Raw genomic sequence first — 20,023 nt, forward strand, 5'->3', positions numbered from 1 at the left:
TTCTTCCTGTCTATCTGATCCTGGAAAGTGCTGGAGAAAGTATTATGCACTGGTCGGACTCTTAGTTTGATATGATCAAGAAACTATTAAGCTCTTACAAGATCTGCTTATTCTATTAAATAATGTTATTAACTATATGAAAAATTGTAACTCTAGGATGGTAATGAATGAGACTGAGTATTTACTTGTTTCAGAGCTGTGAAACTCCTTGTTGGTGGAAAATGTTAATTATTTATGTAGAGAATAATCATACGACTTCTGAGACTTCTGAGATTTTTAGCAGATATATATTGCAGTCATAGTTAGCAATATGTTGATTTTTGGGTGGGGAGACCTTGTTGAGCTTATTATGCAAAACAGGAAGGCAGAAAATAGGAATAAGTGGAGCTGCTGTTGTGTTTCTTTTACCCTGACTTCTCCTAAAGCAACATCAGCTATGGAGAGTAAATAAATTTGATGCTCTGCATGTTCAGTTGTTGCTCTGAATCAGTATTGATCCCACCACTGTGTTTTGCTGCTCTATCTTTATATCCTTTCTTTCTAACTATTCATACAAATACATAAATCCTTTGCAAATATAAATTGGAGCAATTTTTTAAATCCAGATGGCAGTTTTGTTTGGCTAAGAACTGCAAGACTGGGGCCTTTTTATAATGTTATTGATTATTATATTTTAACTGCAGGTATTCGTTGTTGCACAAAGACAGTAAATGTCAAGAAAAACAGGGAAGAGTTTATTTATTTTCATCATAAGTAGTTTCTTTTTTTCCTTAGATCCCTAAAATTTGTACCGGTTTGATCTTTGTCAAACAGATCAACATCAGGGCTATTCAGGTATAGATTTTGTCTTTGTAGAGTCAACTTCAGGGCCAGTGGAAACCGTGAAAATTAATTTTCTGCCCTTTGTAAAAGCCATGACCTCTGTAATACAGAGAGGTGAACTGTGGATATGAAGGGAGCTTCTAGGAACTTGCGGTACCGCTGCTGTGAACAGTGATTTGTCTGACCTGCAGCCATCTGAATTGTACTGGGGGCAAGCTGCTGTAATAGATGACATAAATTGCAGCACTGGTAAGTAGAGCTGTCCCTAGAGAAGAGGACCTTTGCCCCCATCCCCTTCTTTCCTCCAGACAGTCCTCCATTTTGGAGTGCTGCTTTCCAGGCTCTCCCATCCTAGGCTTGGTCTTTCATCTTGGCTGAAATTAGCACCATGAAAATCTCCACATCTCAGTTTTTGCTTCAGGTGGTTAAGGGCTGTATTTCTGGCTGCTTTGTAGGCTTCTCACCTTAGAGCTGAAACATATGCCAAGAGAATGGGTTGGAGGCAATGTGGCATTTCTGAGTGAGGTGCTTAGGTAATGCTGTGATTAACCAGGAAAGGAAGGGGGCTCCCTCTGTAATACTGTAAAAAACCTCCTGATGCCTAGAGAAATCCCAGGAGATAACCATCTCTAGAGCCCAGACAGCCTGATGAAAGCTAAGGATCACTTTCAGGTCTTTCTATGCTGGTTGGAAAATCATCCAAACAGAAAGTAACTGTATTGAAGACAGAGGCAAGCACTAAATCCATTGTGAAAACAGGACCTTGGAGGAACTGTGGATCATGGCTTTGGAAATGAATTAAAAACTGTATGGCCCTATTGTCTTCCATCATTATACTCTTTGGGACATATTTGTTCTTTTAAAATCTTTTGTTTAGCCTGCTAACATACTGTTGCTGAGTGAGAAGTTTCTGGTTAAATTGTAATATAGTGTCATAAACCATAGAAGCAGTGAGGTTGTATTCTTTCTTGTCTGTGGAGAAGCCTGTGTTGCTATGGCCTTGATACAGAGTTTGATAACACAAACAAATGATGAATCAGGCATATTTATCTAAGGGCTCATTTAGCAATAAAAAGAGTTGTTTAACTGTATTTTCTTCTTAATAATGTATTTAGTGCTTTTTATTAATTTGAAATGTGCAAGATCTGTATTTCATTGCTGCAGTGAAAGAGCCCATCCCAGGGTAGGCAATGTATTTCTTTTTCTCCAAACTTCGAGTAAGACTTTTCCTGGAGATGCTAAAACTCGTGAGAGCTGGAAAAATCTCAAAGGGTTTTGCTAAGTCATGGAACTCATTTCCCACAGTGATTCATTAAGGAGATACAAAAGTAGTGACAGGGTATTTTCATCAGAGATTTTGTGGATGTGGGTACAGTTACATTTGTATGGGGGTGATTTTTCTCTGTTCCCCCTTGCTCTTCAGGGAATGTGTTTCATTTGCAGCGTGTAAAGAATAGCAGAAGGAGCAAGTGCTGCCATTTTTGGGAGTCTCTCGTGTTTGTGCTTTGTTTTGTAATTTTTTCTTTTTTTGAATGTTACTGATCTTACAGCACTCAGAGGAGGAAGAACTGAAATAGTTTTATTATCAATGCTTTTCTTCTGTTCTTTCTGCGATGTAGGCCTGACACTTCCATTGAAATACAAACCAAATCTGTGGTCATCTTCAATGGTTCTTGAAGCTGGCTCCCTTCCCTTTTGCTCTTAATTTCAGGTGTTGTCAAGTTGTGCCAGGAAGCGAGTGCAGTTGAGATGTTTGGTCTCCTTAGCTGAATGTCTTAGTAACAGAGGCTTTGTTCAATTTTATTACTTGGCATCTTCTTTTGAAAGGAAGAACTAAAGGGGAAATACAAAGATCTCATGGGGAATGCGCAAAGAAGGGAACCTTGAGGACAAATCTCTTACTCATAAAAGATGGTGAAAAACATGCTCTCTGTGTGGCTTTCTGGGAGTACTGCAGTGTCCAAAGTCTTGGGGTGTATGTAAAATGCACATGCCTTGGTGGAAAACGTGGCTGAAGGATACAGCCATTCCCATACTGGCTGTTTGTGTGCTCCATTAGGTACAATCAAAGTTTTTGTAGGACTGGTGCCAAAGTGAACTTTCTGTGGGTTGGAAAGGAAGGGGAACAAAGTAAAGGCAAACAATCTGCTCTCCTCTCCACCCGTGGGCTCTTTCCCTCTGCTATGAGACAACAGCTGTGAGGAACCCAGTACTAAAAAGCTTTCTGAAACATGATGAGGTGCTTAATCAGATTTCCATGTTCAGTTTCAACCTCATGTAAATAAAGAATGTGTAGTGAAAAGTCTTGTGTGTAATTTGAATATGAACGTGACAGTTGGTGTCTGCTTGCGGGGAGATCATGATCATGCAAATTTATGCCACTTTCTGCTGGCAGAAGGGATGTTCTCAGTGTGAGGCTTTTGAGGTATTAGAGGAAAGGTTTTGGAAGGACTTTGTGTGAAGGAAACTTCAAGTAATTGCAATAGTTACTACAGAGTGGATTGGTTTTTTTCTTGCTTCACTGGCTTCATTCACATCTCTCCTTGCTCTGTGAAGACTCCTGAAAGAAAATGGGAAATGAACTGGCTTATCCAAGAATTAATTTCAACCCAGTGGTAACTGGATACAGAGAAAGGAAATTATGTGAGGCAATGGAAGGAGACAAAGGAGAAAAGTGATCTAAATAGCAACATAAAGAAAATATCTGGGAATAAAAGTAATCATCAACTTGTACAATAATGTGTCCAGCAGCCCTGCTGAGGTTGTGTGTGATGGATGTATTTTTTCATTCAGTTATGTCTTGCACTACAACGTTTTTAAATCGCTGCTAGAATGAAATTGATTTCTTGAGTTTTAAATAGTGCAGTGTAAATCTTCCACTCACACCAGGACTTGAGTCTCTGACTGCAAGCTCACTGCAGTTTGCCAGTTCCATTTGATTTCATTTCAGATTCATCCCCGCAAGCCAAACCACAAAAAGAGCTTCCTGTCCAGTGGAGAATGAAATGCAAGATGCGATCCTTTTGTTGCTAACGGGAGGTTGCAGAGAGCAGAGCTGGCTCTTGCTGAGGTTGTGTTTGGGCTTGGTTAACCATTTTGGCAATGAGGCAGAGACTCCTGGTCACTGGATATAAGTTAGATGCTCTTAGGTCTGAGGGCAGTTTATAAAAAGACTTACTAAGCAGCAGCCTGATGTGATGAAAGGTGAAAAGCCTGGATCGTTGTATTTCTCAGGGTTGTCTTTCTGAAGGAGAGGTTTGCTTGCTGCCTTATTTACCCCACACTGGCTATTTGGCCTGTGGACTCAGTGGGCTTTTTCTTGTTGGCTTTTGTTCCTCTCAGAGCTTATAAATTAAGCTGTCAAGAGTAACTTTTTTGTCTTTTGGTACATTTATTTACTAAATCTTAAACTTGCCAAATGTAGATGGATTTTCCCCTCTCCTTTGCAGGCAGTGGGATTGCTGTTGGTAATGGGGCTGATCACACAGGGTAAGGCGGACTCCACTCCTGTGGGCATGGCAGAGGTTTCTGTCTTCTGTTCCCCTCCCCAAGTGGCCTCAGTGGGAGGCCTGGCAGAGCTCTGCTCTGGAAGGATGAGAGGTTTATTTGGCCATGAAGAGGGGCTCTGGGATTTCTGTGTGATTGTGGGTGTCTCACTCAGAGCTGGGACAGGATCTCAGAGATGTGCCCTGTGCTTTGATGTCCATTGTCTGCAGTCCCTGGGGTGTTTGTCCTGCATGGTGTCTGAGGAGTGAGAGGTTCTTCATGGGTGAGCTCTGCCCTCAAAAAAACCCCAATGCCTGAGATGCTGCCCTGGCAAATGTGGGACTGGGCATTGGGACACCCACCCTGGGCCACAGTAACTCTCCTGCTGCCATGTTAAAGGGTTTTCCTAGGCTATCTCAGAAGCAGCAGCAGTGAAACTAGTAATGTGTCTTTCCTTTACTGGGAATGAGCATTTTTCAAGGAAAGGTATTTTCACAGTGCCCGAACTCTTCTTCTCCTTTGCCTGTTACAGCTACCTGGAAGCATGGAGTCTGTAAAACCTGAAAGGACAATGATGGGCTAAAAATAACCGGAGCTCTTGCGTCCTTCAAAGGCATTTAGTTGGAGAATTATATCCAAAGTGATTACTATATCACTTTACACCTTGTGTGGTGAACCCTTCCAGGGAGGGAGCTAAGGCGGGATCTGCTGCACAGTCACAGCTGAGAACACATGGGAAAGTAAAGGCACCTGTGAAGGGCTGCTGTGAGTGTGGCGTGGGGACAGATGGACAGAGCAGTTGCTGCCCAGCGGTTGTTTTTCCTTAGGAGTTCTGAAGATGTAAAGAGTTGAATGCATATCTTGCTGAGCTTGTTTATTGTTTTTGTTTTTGAGGGGGAATTTTAGCATTGTTTTAAGACTTGGGTTCAGCTTTGTTTCCATTAAAGGAGTCAGATGCTGGATGTTGACTTAACTGCTGAAGAGGTGCTAACGCTTCCAGCTTTTTCTGGAGCTACTCTTTGATTCCTTGGAATAAATCAGACTGATTTATTTATCAGACTTAACTACTGATCTTTTTTTCTCTCCCTCCTAATCCAGTGGGCAGCTGTCAGAGTTGATGGTTATTTTCCATTAAACATTCACCCAGCTCAGTCTGTTCTCCCTCTGAATTTTGTCTCAAAAATAAAACAGTTCTTCACATATTTCTGTAAGCCACATTACTACATTTACTGAGTATTTCTGTGTGCTGAGGAGCTCTGCTGTTCCCACAAAGACCCTCGTGTTTGTGCTGTGAAGGCTTTGGCTGGACACGGGTGGTGTGGGTGAGGAAGCAGTGACAGGCAAAAGGAAACTGTGCAGCCTTTTTACTTAACCGAGTTATTTTTTTGGGTCTTAAGCAAATGTTTCTTGAATGCAGTTCACGGTATTTGCTCAGTGATCCAATGGAATGTCTGGGATATTTTTGTTTTTTTTTTTCTCCAGGGCCAAAAAGCAGGTTTTGGCACTAAATCCCAAAGTTGCCAGTCTGGGGCTGAGTCACTGTGCTTTAGGGTGAGGAGAGCTGAGCTGGTGCAGTGGCGTGGTGAGACAGGCACCCTGGCCAGCACAGAGTGCTCCCACTGTGCCTAGAGCTGGATGTGTTAATTAATGATGTTGAAAATGACTCTACAGCTAGATCTGGGTTTACTGAAATGAAAGCTGTGCCAGGACTTACCGAGCTGCTGGGCAGCATGCTGCAGGCCTGTCCCACTCGTATCCCAACTGCGCTGTGGATAAAAAAAATCCAGTTTCAGCAAACTCAAATCTGTGTGACCCTCTGGTGAGCCCTGCTTTGCCCCAACTACCCAGCACAGGAGGCACTGTGGGCTTTGGGCACTCTGTCATTGCAGTGAGGCCTGAGCACAGGTTTCCTGAAACACAGCTTCTTGCAGTGTTTTCCAGACCTTGTGATGATGTGGGGATGAAGCTTGCTGTGTTCTGGCCTCAACAATACAGTGTGGAGTCTGGGTGCATCTTGGACTTTCTCGTCCTGCGTCTGCTTTTGTATTGCAAACCCAGAGAGTGTCTGCGTGTTTGTGTTCCAGCTGCAATCTATAACGAGACATGCACACGTCCTTCCAAACTTGCTTTTGGCCACTCTTCTTCAAATCTCCTCTGTATTCCTCTTAAATACTTCTGTGAGTTTGCTTAATCTTTAGACTGGTGGTTCTTGCTTGGCTGGGACAAACTGACAAACTTCAGGCTTTGGAATAGGTTGCCCAGGGAGGTGGTGGAATCACCATCCCTGGAGGTGTTTGAGGCTCTTGGATCTGGTGCTGAGTGATGTGATTTAGTGGTTTAGGTGTTACAGTGGTAGTGCTGAGTGGAAAGTTGGACTGGATGATCTTAAAGGTCTCTTTCAACCTTGATGATTCCATGATTCTGTGACAGTTTACTTGCTGACCTGTGCATCCTGACACAGACCCTTCCAGTCACTTCTTCATTGCCACATATCCTGAAGTTGCCACAGAAGAAATTCTGTTTTCAGGAAGAAAATATGTCATTAGCTCTTGCCTCATCACCTCTGCTTGCCTCACCTTTAAGTGAGGAATATCTTGTTGTCTCGATCAAATAACCAGTTGCACCTAGACCAAATTTGGGGCTAAAGGGATGTTTACTTTAAAACACCGATGGACAAAAGAGACAGTGATCTATTACTAAGATTTGCACAAGATTCAAGATCCTGCAGGGCATCCTCTGGTGACTGCAAGTATGCAGAGTAAATACCTGCTGGCTCAAGTTCAGTGCTCTATTTGTTTTATTTTTTTCATTTTCTTTGTCGATTTTGTTGACAAAGAGCCGCCTTATTTGGTATGGAAGAAATAACTATATTAAAGAAATAACTAAGGAGTTAATTTTGCATATGGTCTTTTGATCATAGTCTTGAATAGTGCGAGAGCCCAGAGTCCTCTGTGAGTACATGTTCCCATGCCAAGTTGCTGTGCCAAGAGAGCATCTGTCCTCGTGTAATACAGTAATTATGGATCTTTACAACTTGGATCTGCTTTCTTGGAGCAGTGATAGTCTATGGACTGGGAATATGGAACAGAAGGAGAAAAGGTCATTCAGCTGCCTAAGTTTAGTGAGGCTTGTGAGATAGGAGCAGTATGGACATGTGGTCCATTGAGGAGTCGGATCTGAAGTCAGATCGACACAGGCAGGAGCTGTGACTTCTGACAAATCACACTGTGCTAGAAGTGTAAATGTCTATGGCAGCTGCTATGTTGGTCTTTTTGAAGCTGTTAAGTTCTTGAACATAGTTATTAAAACATATTTTAACTATACATTATTGGACTGAAGGGGCTGAAAACAACAATGTCAAAGTACTCAGATGCTTTTGTGTTTCCAGGACAGTGCATGAAAATGACATCAATTATTCTTCATGCTCTTTGATTTGAGGCATCTCTACATGTCAGATGGGTGTAGCTGTGTTAAAAAAAAGGCAAAGGCACAGCATTTTTCTGTTGAGGACAGTTTTGTCAGATACTGATACTGGTGTTGGCAAGTCTCTAGGGCAAAATAAGGAGCTCTTCAGAACATCTTGGCTTTTACTAAAGGTTTGAATGCTTGCAAGCATAGAAGTGCTGAAACCTCAAGTGTATTTTATGTCATGGTTGTTGACAGTGGCTTGTCAGTGAGTGAAGTTTGCCACAGGAAGGCTGGAAAGAACATGGATAATTTTTAACATGCACAAGAAATTGTTGTGAGGTGTATCTTCCAGAAATTTGTGGGACAGATGGAATACATAAACCAAAGGACTGAAAGGACTACAAAGAAATATACTCTTACCCCGGAAGAAGATATGACAGGAAATGCCTTTACTGCTTAAGGTTAACACAGTGGCATTGAGCTGGCTTTTGCATTACTTTTCTCCCTTAGAATACAGTGTCCAAGGCAAGTAAAGGCTGCAACAACTTGATCATAATTTACTTGTTACAACCAACCCGTAACTATTCTGCCTTGAACGGATGCTACAATCATAGAATCATTAAGGTTGGAAAAAACTTCCAAGATCATTGAGTCCAACCTTTGAACACTACCTTGTCAATTAAACCATGGCATTAATGCCATGGCCAGTTGTTTCTTGAACACTTCCAGGGATGGTGATTCCACCACTTCCCTGGGCAGCCTGGTCCAATGCTTAACAACCCTAGAGGGGAGGGACCACAGCTACTGGCCTTACTGTGTATAGGATGACACTTGCTATAGGATATGCCATGCTGTCACAAATAAGTAATTTTCCTGAACCAGTGTTTGCTGCCAAGTGACTTCCAGTGTTTCAGAGGAAGGAAAAGCATTATTCAGTCTTGGTGAACTTTGGCTGGTGGTCAGAGCTGTATTATCACAGATGCAGGTTTCAGCCTGCCCTGTGGCTTTGGCCTGTCTTTGACAATGATTACTCTCTAGTTAGTAAGGCTGTACAGTTGATTCTGTTTAGGCACTTTTCCAGTGTGTGTTTGCATGTGCAATAATAACTGTAACAATAACAACAACAACAACAATAATAAGACTACTGCTACTACTAATATCTTTTTGTGCCCTTCACGTGTGATTCTTATGAGTATTAAAGATGAAATTCTGTTTTGGATTTTTTTTTTTGTACTTCCCTGCTGGCTTCACACTGATAAGAGATCAACAATTTTAATGGAAAAGACCACCACTGGGAATTTTTGCCTCAAAATAGTTTTCTTCTCCATCTGATAATGGGAAGAATCATCCGTTCTTTGACCTTTGATTGGCAGACTTGGAAATTGAAAAGCAAGATGGTTGTACTGTAATAGCTTTACTCTAATGATGTGTGTGGTCACTGGTTTCTGGGTGTTTAAACAAAGGTGGGTACACTGTGAGATGTGTTGAGGTAAGAGCTGAAATACAGGGAGCACTGCTTGTGGAATAACCTTGTAACTGAGAGCTCAGGGAGAAGTAACCTAAAAATCCAACTTTTGCTGGTTTTAGTTCATACTGGTACTGTCCCTGCAATTATGCAAATGTTAATGTCTAAGTTAATAAATTGGACAGTTTCAGATGGATTAATATTTAGTGGATAACATGTAGATGATACTTAATCATGGAGAAAGCTTTCTTCTGAACAGGATACTGCTGTTTTAGTGTCAAATACATTTTTGTGTGTCAAATATTTGAGGTGTCTTGCCAGCCCCTGTATCCCTGTTCTGTTTTTATCAGGGGACCATGATGCGATGAAATGTTAGACATCCGTCTTGACTAAGAGCTTCAGTGATGCTACTCTTATCAAATGCTTGTATCTCAACTAGGAAAAAAATAATCATTCATTTAAAAAGAAACAAAAAATAACAGCACTAGTAGGTGTAGATGTTTCTGTGTAAGATACAGTACAGGAGAAACTCTAAAGCAGAGGCTTTGTTTATTCTCTCTCCTGTGAACTCCTTGTTGTAATGGCTAAGCACCTTATAAATATTTATGGATGTGTCCTCAAAGGAAAATCAAATTTATATAATGGAAATGCAAAGTGGTGTTAAAAGAAGTAACTTTCCAAAGGTTCCTACACAGTTATACCGTGACAAAACTGGAACAGTAAATCAGACTAGTATATCCCATTTTTGTAAATGAGCCATCATCCCATCCTCCTTATTAGTTACTTTTGCATTGGCTGCTTTCAGAGTAATTCAGTGCTTTTCTTCTTAAAATAAAAATACTTTACTTTAAGTAAATACATTATTTTTGCAACTTCACCCTTAAGCAGGCCACACATGGATTGATACCCAACAGGGGTTTGCAGTTAGTGTCTGCAAAGGAACAGAGAAGAACATTAAATTCAATTTATGCTGCTGTGTGATAACTTGCTCTGATCTTGCTCCTCAGCTGCTGGAGGTGTCACGAGCATCACTTGGGAGTTGCCTGTGCTCAGAAGCTGATGCTGTGTGCTGGGGTGGATTAGAGCATGTTGCTCAGCAGTGCTGACTGCCTGGGAAGGCCTGTAGTAATGCTGCCTAACTGGGATGGGGCTGCCTTAGCTCTCCTCTCCTCTTCCAGCCCTCATGCTGCTGCTCAGGGCAGCTCACATGCTGTCAGCAGCTTCCTCTTTAGGGGAAACCAGTAATGAAACAATTCCCTGCATCGACTGCTGTGCACTCATGAGAGGTGCTTATTTCTGCGGGCTCCAGCTGACACTGGTCTTCTACAAACAGTGACTGGGGGACAAAATGCTGCAGTGGTGGCAGCTCAATCCTGCAGCCAGGGATTCAAGGCTGTCTTTGGGCAGTTACAAAGTGTATGAGCAAGAGGATATTTTTCTGTTTCTCAGAGTTTAAAGCCTTTGTGCAAATCTCTTTGAAGTCAGTGAAGGACTTGTGATGTTGCAATGGGCTTTGAATTTGACCCCAAATGTCAATTTACAGTATGTGTTTGGTTTTTGTTAGTTGACTTGTGAATATGAAACAATGCTGAGCGAACCTTTGGAATATATTGAATTCATGATTCAAACACAATATATTGGACAATATATTGAATGTGCAAATTTGCCCAATGATCTTGATCTGTTCAAAGCAATATGACTGTGGATATATGTTGAAATACCCTCCAGTATGTTGCAGACATATTCCTCTTTGGTCCTGCGTGTGCTGTTTGTATGTGTTTAGTTGGCACTGTGATCTCTGAGGTTTTCTTTTAAGTTATTCTACAGTACTTGAGGGAACTCAACTCTCATCACTAATAAAATAAAATAAGGCAAAACACTGGTAGGTCTTGCCTTGTTAACTGTTCTAGCTGTTGTGTTTCCCACTGTTCCAAAACCAACATAAAGCTTTATAAGATTTAGCATATTCCCGGTGCAAAGCATGAATATTTATAGGCAAAGAATAAGACTTCCCATTTTGAAATGTCAGTGCTATGAAATTGCTTTTTTGGCAGGCGTGATTAAGCCACACAGACTTCCAATAAAGTTTTGTAAGATTTTTCCTTAATTATAGCTTAATTTAGGTCTCTGAGTTTAACAAAACCTATGAAGCTTGCAACAAAATATTTTTCTTGTGGAAAATTTTGTTTGCATGGATTACAAATCCTGTATTTCTTGTGGTTATGATTTTTTTAATGTGCTTAAATGTGGAAATTCCATATTTTTTTCTCTACATTTCTTAACTCATTTACAACAATAAAATAACTGATACTGTGTGCTTAATACAGAATTTTGAAGAAATTAGTTTGGAAAGTGTATGTGATTAATTTTTTGCTCCAAATGCCTTGAGTAAAATGTACTGGAGGTTATAAGACATCAAGCAAGAGGCACAAGGTTCTGTCTCAGGCAGTTACTTCTGCAAGACACAAATAAGAAGCAATTTTGCTTTCATATAGTTGTTCTTAAATGCACCATTCTGAACAACAGCGATAAATAGAATAATCTGCATAATTGTATTTGTGTGCCACTGACCTGTCTTTTCTAGAGAAAATCCCCTTTTCCCAGATCAAATAATCTCCCATTCAACTGTAAGTGAAAGGAATCCTTATTAGCAGCTGCACAGATTTAGGGGAATATTTCTGCACAGGCTTAACATAGAATTTTGATATGGACCTCTCAGTGAATTTGATATTTGGTGAACAAAATACAGTAAGGGCACTAAAACCACCTTGCTTTCCTGTGCTGTTTGGGATTTGATTTTCTCAAAAGAGCTAGACAGAAAAGCAGAGAGATGATGTGATTAAACTAAGGTAGATCTATTACTAGATTTTTTTAACAGTATATTTTTTAAATTGATGTAATAAATGTCTCAACCCTCTTCAAAGATAGAGTTTTGAACAGCTTTGAGTTATTCCTGGCTTAATACTTAAGTAGAAACAGCAGAAGTGGTGGAAAAACAGGATCATTTTGAAAAAAACCCCACATATTCAAACTGTTTAAAATCCTCTGCTGTGATCATGCTTTTCTGACCCCCTGCAGCCTTGCATTATCAAACTGAGAATGTCTCCATCTCCCTAATAGTAATGTTCAAAATATGATGCAAATAAATCATCTGAATAAAGTAGGGAGGAAAAAAAAGCTACCTGGGGCCTGCTCCACTGACACTTGCACTAGCAAACATGAACTTAGAGGCAGTGAGGGGCTCTAAAGGTGGGCTTTCTGGGGGAGCTGACAAAAGTGAAATCCGTTGAAACTCAGACACTGACCACTGTTAACTTCTGTGTTTGAATGGTGAATTCAGCATCTGAAAAGCAAATACTTGGAGAGCAGTTTGAAAACTGTTTTACTGAAAGTGAAGGGGAGACAGGGGAGTTTGCAGGAGGTGGGGGGATGTTTTTATTTTCCAGATAAAGAAAAGTTCCCTGGTATGGCAGAAAGTAATACCTGAGTCTGCCATCTGTGTTTTCACCTGTCTTTGCTCTTCTTTGCAGGTTACATATTTGGGTAAGGTTTCCACAACGGGGATGCAATTTTTGTCAGGCTGCACAGAGAAACCAGTCATTGAATTATGGAAGAAGCACACGCTCACCAGGGAGGATGTTTACCCAGCTAATGCCCTTCTGGAAATTCGCCCTTTCCAAGTGTGGCTGCACCATCTGGACCTCAAAGGTGAGGCGACAGTCCACATGGATACCTTTCAGGTAGCACGTATAGCCTATTGCACTGCTGACCACAACATCAACCCAAACATCTTTGCTTGGGTCTATCGGGAGATCAACGATGACTTGTCCTACCAGATGGACTGCCATGCTGTAGAGTGTGAGAGCAAGCTGGAGGCCAAGAAGCTGGCCCATGCCATGATGGAGGCCTTTAAGAAGACTTTTCACAGCATGAAAAGTGATGGCCGGATCCACAGGAACAGCTCGTCAGAGGAAGTGTCTCATGAATTTGAATCTGATGATGGCTGACTGGACTCATTCACGGTTCAGCAGAGGCAGAAACGGCTTAGGGAATGAGAGCTGATAGAAGAATAAGCAACAATTGAAACAGGGGAATGAAAGGACTGCCAAACACTTGTCTGACCAGCTTTTTAAATCAAAAGAGCAATTTGGTACCTACAGATTACGCATCATTAAAGTAATCATGTTACATTGAAATCTGCTGCTGTTGTAAAAGTGAGAAAAATATCTCTCCCCCATCTCTCCCACCCACTCATCGCTGTCCCTTTCTCATCTCTGTAGTTCAGGTGCATACCATGAAGTACAGTCATCCCTGTTTTTCTTATAAGACTGGTCAGGTAATTCTATTAGTTGCTTCTTTGGCATTCCTAGCTGCGGGCTGATGCTGATGCACAAGAGCAAGTAGACCTGGAAAGCCCTAATGGTTCCCGAAGAATCTTTCTCCACAATGCATCACAAAAATCCTTTGACCGTACGTAGGCTAAGACAGCCATACATAGCCTTTTAGACTAATGGCCTGGCATTCTGCAGTTAATTCACATTTCACAGATAAAAATGAAAGATGCTTGTATGTACACATTATATCATATGCTATCCTTTATTTTATTCATTGTACCTATTTTCTTAATATACCTGCTGCCACATCTTTCACCCAACACCAGTAGTTGCAGTTTCAGACTGTGTACTGCAGGATACCAAAAAGGGGTGGGCAAAAATACTCCCCAATGGCTGGGGGTACAGCAAGTCAGCACTGCTATCTGTGCATTTTCCTACCCTGATGTGCTCCACAGGAGGGAGGCCCACTGGGAGTAGTTGAGGGACACTTGGGTCTGTCAATGTTTGAACTGTGACTTCTCATCAACCTCAGGTCTGAAGTGCCACGAGCACGGGAGCCATGAGTCCGTGTTACCGGACATTGCTGGTCGAGTGGCCCTGCTGGGATGGAGCTGGGAGTGTCTCATCACACAGCCAGGGCTGTGTTACTGTAAAGATCAAAGGAAATGGTCCCTTAGGAGCCAGGTTTGAACACCTGTTCTGGTTGAGAACCTCATGTTAAGATTCCCGTATCTTTCCTTGTTCGCAGATATACAGTCATGCCTTTCTTAAATGCAGATGTTTAATAAAACTCAAATAAAAGGAAAAACTTGTTTCACTTGATATTTTTTAAGGCTGAGAGCAGATCAATAGTTTGCAAGTAACTCTGCTCCTTTGTACGACTTTATTTGTAATTATGGTAATGTTAGGGGCACTAGGGCACCTTACAGAAGCCTTAAAAGAAAGCTAATCCAAGCAGATAGGTCTGTGTCTGTGTTTTGTGCATCTATGTGTTTGTATGTGAGAGTGTTTGTGCGAGTCCAGTGGTAAAGCATGTACATTGTGCATGGAGATATATTGAGGAGGGCCCACACCTCTTGAAAATATGCTTGTTGCTTTGTAATGTATGTAAACTGTTCTCCAGCATAAATGCATTCATACTTTAATAAAAAAAAAGTTTTGAGTTAAACCCTTTTAGTTTTAAGCTGTCTTTCCAGTGTAATCTCTGTGGTTTTATGTGTGTGGGTTTTGTATTTGTTTTGTTTAGTGGAATGAAAATGTTAATTTATTTCCTTTTAAGTATTACATCAGTTTTCATGAGAATTACCATTAGCACTCTAAAATTATTTTCTCTTAAATATTTAGGTGAATTATTGCTGTGAGGTTTTGTTTTGTTTTGGAGTTTGAGTGTTTTTGTTTAGCTTTTTTTTGGATTTTTTTTTTTTTTTTTTTTACTTTGTTGAGGGTGGACATGATCTATAATTTTTGTTTATTAGGATGATGCAGTGATACCACCCCCTCCCACCACCTGACTAGTTGAAATGAGCTCTGCTGAGTGGGAGCAGTCACCTGCTGGGGTGGATTAAGCAAAGAATACCTTCGTTGTCAGTTTTGGTTTTGTCTTTTCTTATACAGGACAGTCTACATTTCTGTTTTACAGATGTACTGATTTACAGTGGGTTGGGGAGTGCTCAGAAAGGATATTTGATATTGTGGTGTCTGCGATAATTCCTCATCAACTGGGGGCTATGGATTACATGAGAATTTTGTATGATAAAAATAAAATATGAAGGAGAACATTCTAGTCCTTTTTATTGGAAAGTCAGACCCTTTGAAACATGAACCAGCTATTTTCTAAGGGTTCAAACATGCAAGGGAATATGAGGGAATGTGGACTGCAGTTTGTCTTAGAAAACATGAGATTTGAAAAATAATCAGTATCATGAGTTTGGATCCTTAGATAATATGGAATTCATGCCAAATCTCTCTGAATTATCAATACCAAATGTGTGATGCCATTTGCATGAAGGAGAAAAGCTTTCAGTCCTGAATTGCAAGCATAGCAGTTATCACTGATTATCGGTTGCCAGTAGATACTGGAATGAAACATCAAGTTGAACTTTTCCTTCAATTAATCTGTTGGAAAAGAAATATCATGAAGTTTCCATCAGAAGTCACTTCCAGTTGGCTAAAGGCTTTTCTGTTCAACTACAAAGAGCCCAGTTTTGGATCTCACTGCGTCCCGCTGTGGGTTGATGAGTTCCTTCAGTGTCAGCCAGGAAAACATGTAAAGGATTTCTTTTCCTCTTCTGCTTGTAGGCAAGAGTGAAAAAGTTTTGAATATCTAAGTGTGTTATTAGAAGTGTGAAAAATGTAGAGAGCATTTCGGTCTTTACACCTTGACATCCCTGTGTAACATCACTGGGGTTATGTCAAGGTGATTTTCATAATTTTTCTAACTACCTTAAGAAAGAGAAAGTAAGTGTTACTCCATATAGAGTAAGTTTGTTCAGTTTTCAAGCTCTGAAATCTGAATTTCTTTTGTACCTACCAAATCTTCTCTGGAGCTGTGAGTGTATGATTGCTCAGGAGCAGTTTTGCTATGGGGAGAGCAACACTCTGCACTGGCAAGCACAGATTGCATGAGAATTGCTTAGATGTGCGTGGGGTTTTAGCCCATGGGGATGGAGAAAGGCAGAGACTCATGTCTTTCATGTTTTAAACTCAAAAGCCCCTAAGAACAGCTTAATGTTTTGTTTAAAAAAAAAGAAGGAAAAGAAAAAGAAACAACCCAAAACACAACCAAACAAAAAAACCCCTCTGCAGCTGGTTTCACTCCCTAGCTTTCCAGTAGTGAGTGACTTCATTTTTACATGAAAAAGGATTTTGCCAATGAATTGCTTTTAATTTTCCTAAAACCTACAAATAAATAGCATGTGATTGAGATAGAGAGGCAATCCCATATCAGTCTCTTAGAAAACTTTACATGTATATGTTTTACATATATATGTTATTCTTGCAAGTTTTGAGACTTCAATATCAGTGAATTCATGTTTAATTTTATTTGAATTGTAAGGTTCTCTGTGTGTCTGTATACACATATATATGTACACATGTACACACACACATACATACTGAAACATGTTACTTGTTAAATATTTTCTGTCTGGTGGACATATGTAACATTGGCATATATGTGAAGGCAGTCTTGCATGTTAGTCTTGAGATAAATGGTTTACTTATTAAAAATTTTTTTGTTAGTGAGAAGCAAATTAACTTGTCTATCTACGTGCAAAATTTGATGTACCATATGCATTATTTACCATTTACCACCAGAACTCTCCCTTCCATGCCCAATTAGCTGCTGTAAGAATGATGTATGATTGGGCTCAGTTTTCCCTGTGGCAGTGAATTATTAATTTGTGTGTAATCGGGAAGTGATATCTTAAATGTCTGATTGTTATCCTGTAGACTGGAGTGTCCAGTCTGCCAAGAGTTTACAGTAAGAGAACATATCCTTTCCTGACAATAGGGACACTCATTACACCTTTTCCCTAATGTAATTTTAAACAGATACAGGGGATTTTTAAAAGCTCCTTTTTTGTTTAATTCCATTAAAATGCTTCCTCTTGTTCATTGTACCATTGATCATCTTTGGCTGGGGAAAATGGGTGCTGTCCCTCCCCCTCCCAGGGCTCGCCCCGGGCCCAGACACTTGTGCCCCTGTGGCTGCACCCACAGGACATCTGTGTGCCTGTGTCAGAGGCATGGCATGATGCTTGCACGATGCTGGGCTGGGATGGAGGAGTTGCTGGTACCTGTGGGAGAGTGTAAGACAGTTGGATTCAGCTGTTGGTTTGGATTTTTATAGCTAAGTTGCGCAGGCTAAGCTTGAAGTTTGGGAAGACCTCTCTTGTGTGGCAGTAATTCTTTGTAAGTGCCATGAGAACTTCTTCAGTTAGGATTGTAATTTTGGTGAGGGCTGTTAAAGAAGATACAATAATTCGTTGAAAATAGTTGTGTGTTTGGAGAGATGTTATCCTGTCTGCTGCAGTGCCTTCCCTGAAAAAGGGTGGTGAAACATGTTGGAAGCACAGATGTGATGCACATGCTGAGGCTGTGCTGCAAATGGGTGAATGCTGCAGGCTGGTAAAGCTGTGGGGAGGGGTGGGAGGACACAACAAGGCCCCAGCTAGCAGGGACATGTGGGTCTATGGGATAATGGAGATGGCCAGGCTGAGATTTTTGGTGTCTGAGCATGAACTGGAGATGTGAAAAACGGGGCGTAGTTCATCTTTCTCTGACGGGCTTCCCCAAACTGAACAGTTCAGGGAAGATTGAGGAGTGAGGATAAGCTGTTGGAGAACTTTCTCAGTTTAGTTCAGCAGAGATCCCTGGCACAGTTGTGTTCTAAGAAAGTCTTCTCTGGAATGTGATGTGCTCAGCTCCCACAGTGGTGACAGGGTTAGGGATGCTCTGGTGTGGCCACTGCCCGGAGGTGGTTGGGTTTGTGTGGGTTGGACCCTGCCCAGTACTGGGACTTCACAGGGTGGTGCAGCAGCAGAGGGTTGCTGCCTTCATGTAGGACGTGCCAGCAGCAGGGTGCTTGATGGGCTCCTTGGGTGGCACTATCTCTGTCCGTTCTCCTTTTCCATCAGATGGTTGATTTACTTTGCTGAAAGAGAAGCTTCAAATCCTGCATCTCAGCAAGAAATTAGCGTTGCTGCAAGTTCTTTTCAGAAAAACTGGAAGCAGAAGATCAGGTTTCTAATGCACGATTGAGGAAGTGTTAAAAATACTCAGAGTAACAATCTCTATCTACTGAGCAGCCTTTGGGAGTGCATTTGAAGATAATCCTCACGCTGTGCTAACAGCATGGGAGCATTTTAGAAATAGGTCCTGTAGGCAGTGGGCATGATTTCCAGTTATTGCTAGAAAGATGGGAGTGGGGTGTTTTGGTTTCTTTAATGTCTCTGGTGGAAGGTGTATGTGAAAAGGCTGTTAATGTTTTCTCATGAGGAGAAAACTGCTCACAGTGACTTGTGCTTACATTGGCAAGGTGAAAACACCTATTGAAAATATGCCATTAGAGGTAGCTCAGCTTTGATGGCAAAGGAGTGACTCTTAGTTACTGTACATGTTCCATGGTGCAGAATCAGTGTGTCCCTTTACTAGGGGGCTGTTACTGTGCAGACTGCAGCATTTCTCCTGATTTCTCAATCAGAATGGGAAGATAGTGCTAGGCGATAACTTTTATCTATTGTGTTTGATTTGCATTGTGCTTTACATTCTCTGTTATTTTCCTGTAAATTGTATTGCTCTTGGAAAGAGAGGAAACATTATTATCCTATGAATAATGCATCATGTCACTGGTATGTTTTTTGATGGGAAGTATAGATTTTCTGAGAACGATGGACAGGAGTGGATTTCATTCTTAGAAAGTAAATTGTAATTTTATACAGTTGATATGGGTCATGTGCATGTGAAAAATGAGTTATTTCTATTTCAAGTTAGTTATCTCAAATTAGTTACCTCTCATTTAGAAAGTAGAAATAGTTTTAGGCATAATTACTGGGAATATAATTAATCAAGGTTTTCTTGCACAGTTGGGTTAAATTGTTGTGGCTGAGTGCTCAGTACCACATCGGTGCTCCCTGGCTCAGTCTCATCTTTAATGGATTCCAGATCTGGTGGTTTCAAGTAACAACAGCTTTTCCAGATCCCAAGACAATAATGAAATACGCAGAGGAACTTCAAAGGAAACTCCTCTAAAAAGGAAAAATGAGGTTAAATGATGATAGTCAACTGTGGGATATTTTTGTATTCATAAAATATGTCAGACTTATTCCAGTGCAGAAACAGGTGAAATCTGAAACTGTGCTTGACTAATAGCCCATGCTTCACATCTACCCAGGCTCCCCTAAATGGTTTAGGACCTGATTTTCTCTGGGGTTTTCAGGTATATTTCTTTGTGTCTTTTTCAGTGAGCTCTGGCCACACAAAGAAAAGGCATTTGTGCCTCCCTTCCCTGTTTCTGATTGTCTTTGCTATTCGGTAGCAAAGGAGTAGCCTGGGATGAGCTGGACACAGGTCTACTTTGAGAGGAGCTGTGGAATCCCTACACCCACTCCTCTGACCCAACTCGGCCATCCTGCTCTGCCTGTCCCTGGTGTCCCTGTGAAGAGGTCACTGTCACTTCCAGTGAGCTCTGCTCTTCTCCCTGGGCCATTGCAGTGTCTTCTGCAGGTAGTGTGCTCTGATTAATTCTGTGTGACCTGTCAGAAAAATACATTATTCCCTACCAGTGCTGTGGAAGTGTATATATGGTAATGCATTGGGCTGTGCTGAGTAGAGAGGGAAAGGCTCCTTCCTTCAGTTTGCAGAAGTTTAACCAACAATAATTGCCTAGTGTTTACTAATTGACTCATTACAGGTCTCTGCTGGTGTGCCTCTAATCTTTACTGCCTCAGGTCGTTGATGTCTTGTTGTCAGGATGGTGAGACTGGTGGGCATGGGACAGGACTGGTGG

General features: G+C 41.2%; 1 protein-coding gene across 4 annotated transcripts in view; it reads left to right on the forward strand.

Annotated features, from left to right (window-relative positions):
- Positions 1 to 14,683, forward strand: part of PID1 (phosphotyrosine interaction domain containing 1) — an 85,949-nt gene extending 71,266 nt beyond the window's left edge. For all 4 annotated transcript variants that reach the window (XM_027686236.1, XM_027686234.1, XM_027686233.1 and 1 more), the window contains exon 3: positions 12,712 to 14,683. In XM_027686236.1, coding sequence (XP_027542037.1) covers positions 12,712 to 13,188 — 477 coding nt within the window. In that variant the 3' untranslated portion in view covers positions 13,189 to 14,683. The remainder of the gene's footprint in view (positions 1 to 12,711) is intronic.
- Positions 14,684 to 20,023: the final 5,340 nt, after the last annotated feature.

The sequence above is a fragment of the Neopelma chrysocephalum genome, unplaced genomic scaffold (assembly GCF_003984885.1).
Source record: "Neopelma chrysocephalum unplaced genomic scaffold, ASM398488v2 Primary Assembly neopelma1_70, whole genome shotgun sequence".
NCBI lineage: Eukaryota > Metazoa > Chordata > Aves > Passeriformes > Pipridae > Neopelma > Neopelma chrysocephalum.